This window comes from Propithecus coquereli, unplaced genomic scaffold, assembly GCF_000956105.1.
Source record: "Propithecus coquereli isolate 6110/MARCELLA unplaced genomic scaffold, Pcoq_1.0 Scaffold44, whole genome shotgun sequence".
In the NCBI taxonomy this organism is placed as follows: Eukaryota; Metazoa; Chordata; class Mammalia; order Primates; family Indriidae; genus Propithecus; species Propithecus coquereli.
The window spans coordinates 6,388,628-6,390,192 of NW_012150174.1; the positions used below are offsets into that span (position 1 = coordinate 6,388,628).

Genomic DNA, 1,565 nt, shown 5'->3' on the forward strand with positions numbered 1-1,565 from the left:
AACTCCTGAGCTCAAACAATCCGCCCGCCTCGGCCTCCCAGAGAGCTAGGATTACAGGTGTGAGCCACCGTGCCTGGCCTCATTTAACTTTTAAATTCCACAATTCAGAAATGTTAGAGCTCCACTATTTCTGAAAATGCTGCCAACCCACCCTTAATAATAACTTTTATCTACCTTGTGCTCCAGATGTTTTATTCATTCTTTTCTTTTTTTTTTTTTTCAGGATTACTATAAGACAGGAATAATCCGTTGTCCTGATGGCATATCTATTCCTGAACTGAGAGAAGCATGTGACTATCTTTGTATCTCCTTTGAATATAGTACTATTAAATGTAGAGATCTCAGTAAGTATGATGTTTTGTGTGTGAGTGGTTTGTAGAATTATAATCTATTGTAATGAAAAACCTGAAATAGTGCTGTTTACCTAGTTAGACTTCAAATATTTGTTTAATTGAATTGTAAAGCATTCTAGTACCATAAAGATTATTTATGGAAGTTTGCAGAGACATTGATACTCTCCTTGTATAATTTTCCAAATATCTTTTCAACTTTAATAATTTTTTTTACTAATTCTCCTAGATTTCCTCCTTGACGGTTTTCGTGTATCATTTGTTATCAGTCTTTATCGCCTAGCTTGGAAGCCCTGGCTTTGGTCAAGTGTGGTCATTTGGCTTCATTCCTTAGATCACATCATCCAAATATTTACATTTTTTTTGTATTACCATGTAAGATAATATTCTGAGCTCTATGGAAGATACAAATAATTCTTATAAGCAGTACTTGTCATTAAAAATCCTAGATTGAATCCCTAGCCCTCATTCTTACATAGGATTAAGTGACTTTATCCAAGAACTTCAAACATAGTCTCAGAGCACTGTCTAGAACTTTGGAATCCCAACTCTTTGGGATTCTTCTCACTACCTTCCCAGCACTCCCCACACCCACTGTTATGCCATGCCTGAAAAAAGAGGTGATTATGTATAAAAAAGTCAAAATAGCATATGAGAAGTATCAGATGTTGACTTGCCTATTAAACGGTTGGAGAAGTTCAGAGGAAGGGGAAGTCATTGTGGGCTAGAGGGATTAGGGAAGAGTTCAATAGAGACAAGTGGTAAAGAATGAATAGGAATGATTTAGAAAAAGTAGAGAGGTTATTCTAAGAGCTGAGGTTTTTGGATTAAAGGTGCCATAGGTATACTTTTGAAATAAGTTGGAACAGAGACTTTTTATCAGGACCAGAAGAAGATGGGGAGTAAATAGGTGGGCCCGATTATGGAAGATCTAATTTTCTTCTAATTTCTAAACTAATTTTCTCACATTTCATTCTATACAGAGTGGTAAACCATTTAGAAGTTTTGTACATGTGGTTTATAGCCTTATGCTAGCCCCATATGTATGGTTATCTTTACTTCGTTACCTAAGCTCAGCCCTAGCTTGGTGGAGTGGTATCGTACCCTCTCAAAGATTAATATGTTAGAAACTTGGCCAGGCACGGTGGCTCACGCCTGTAATCCTAGCACTCTGGGAAGCCGAGGAGGGCGGATTGTTTGAGCTCAGGAGTTCGA

The 1,565-nt window shown here is 37.3% G+C and overlaps 1 protein-coding gene across 2 annotated transcripts in view; it reads left to right on the forward strand.

Moving 5' to 3' along the window:
- Positions 1-1,565, forward strand: part of BTBD10 (BTB (POZ) domain containing 10) — a 58,801-nt gene that overhangs the window by 38,682 nt on the left and 18,554 nt on the right. For both annotated transcript variants that reach the window (XM_012654382.1, XM_012654381.1), the window contains exon 5: positions 224-344. In XM_012654382.1, coding sequence (XP_012509836.1) covers positions 224-344 — 121 coding nt within the window. The remainder of the gene's footprint in view (positions 1-223; positions 345-1,565) is intronic.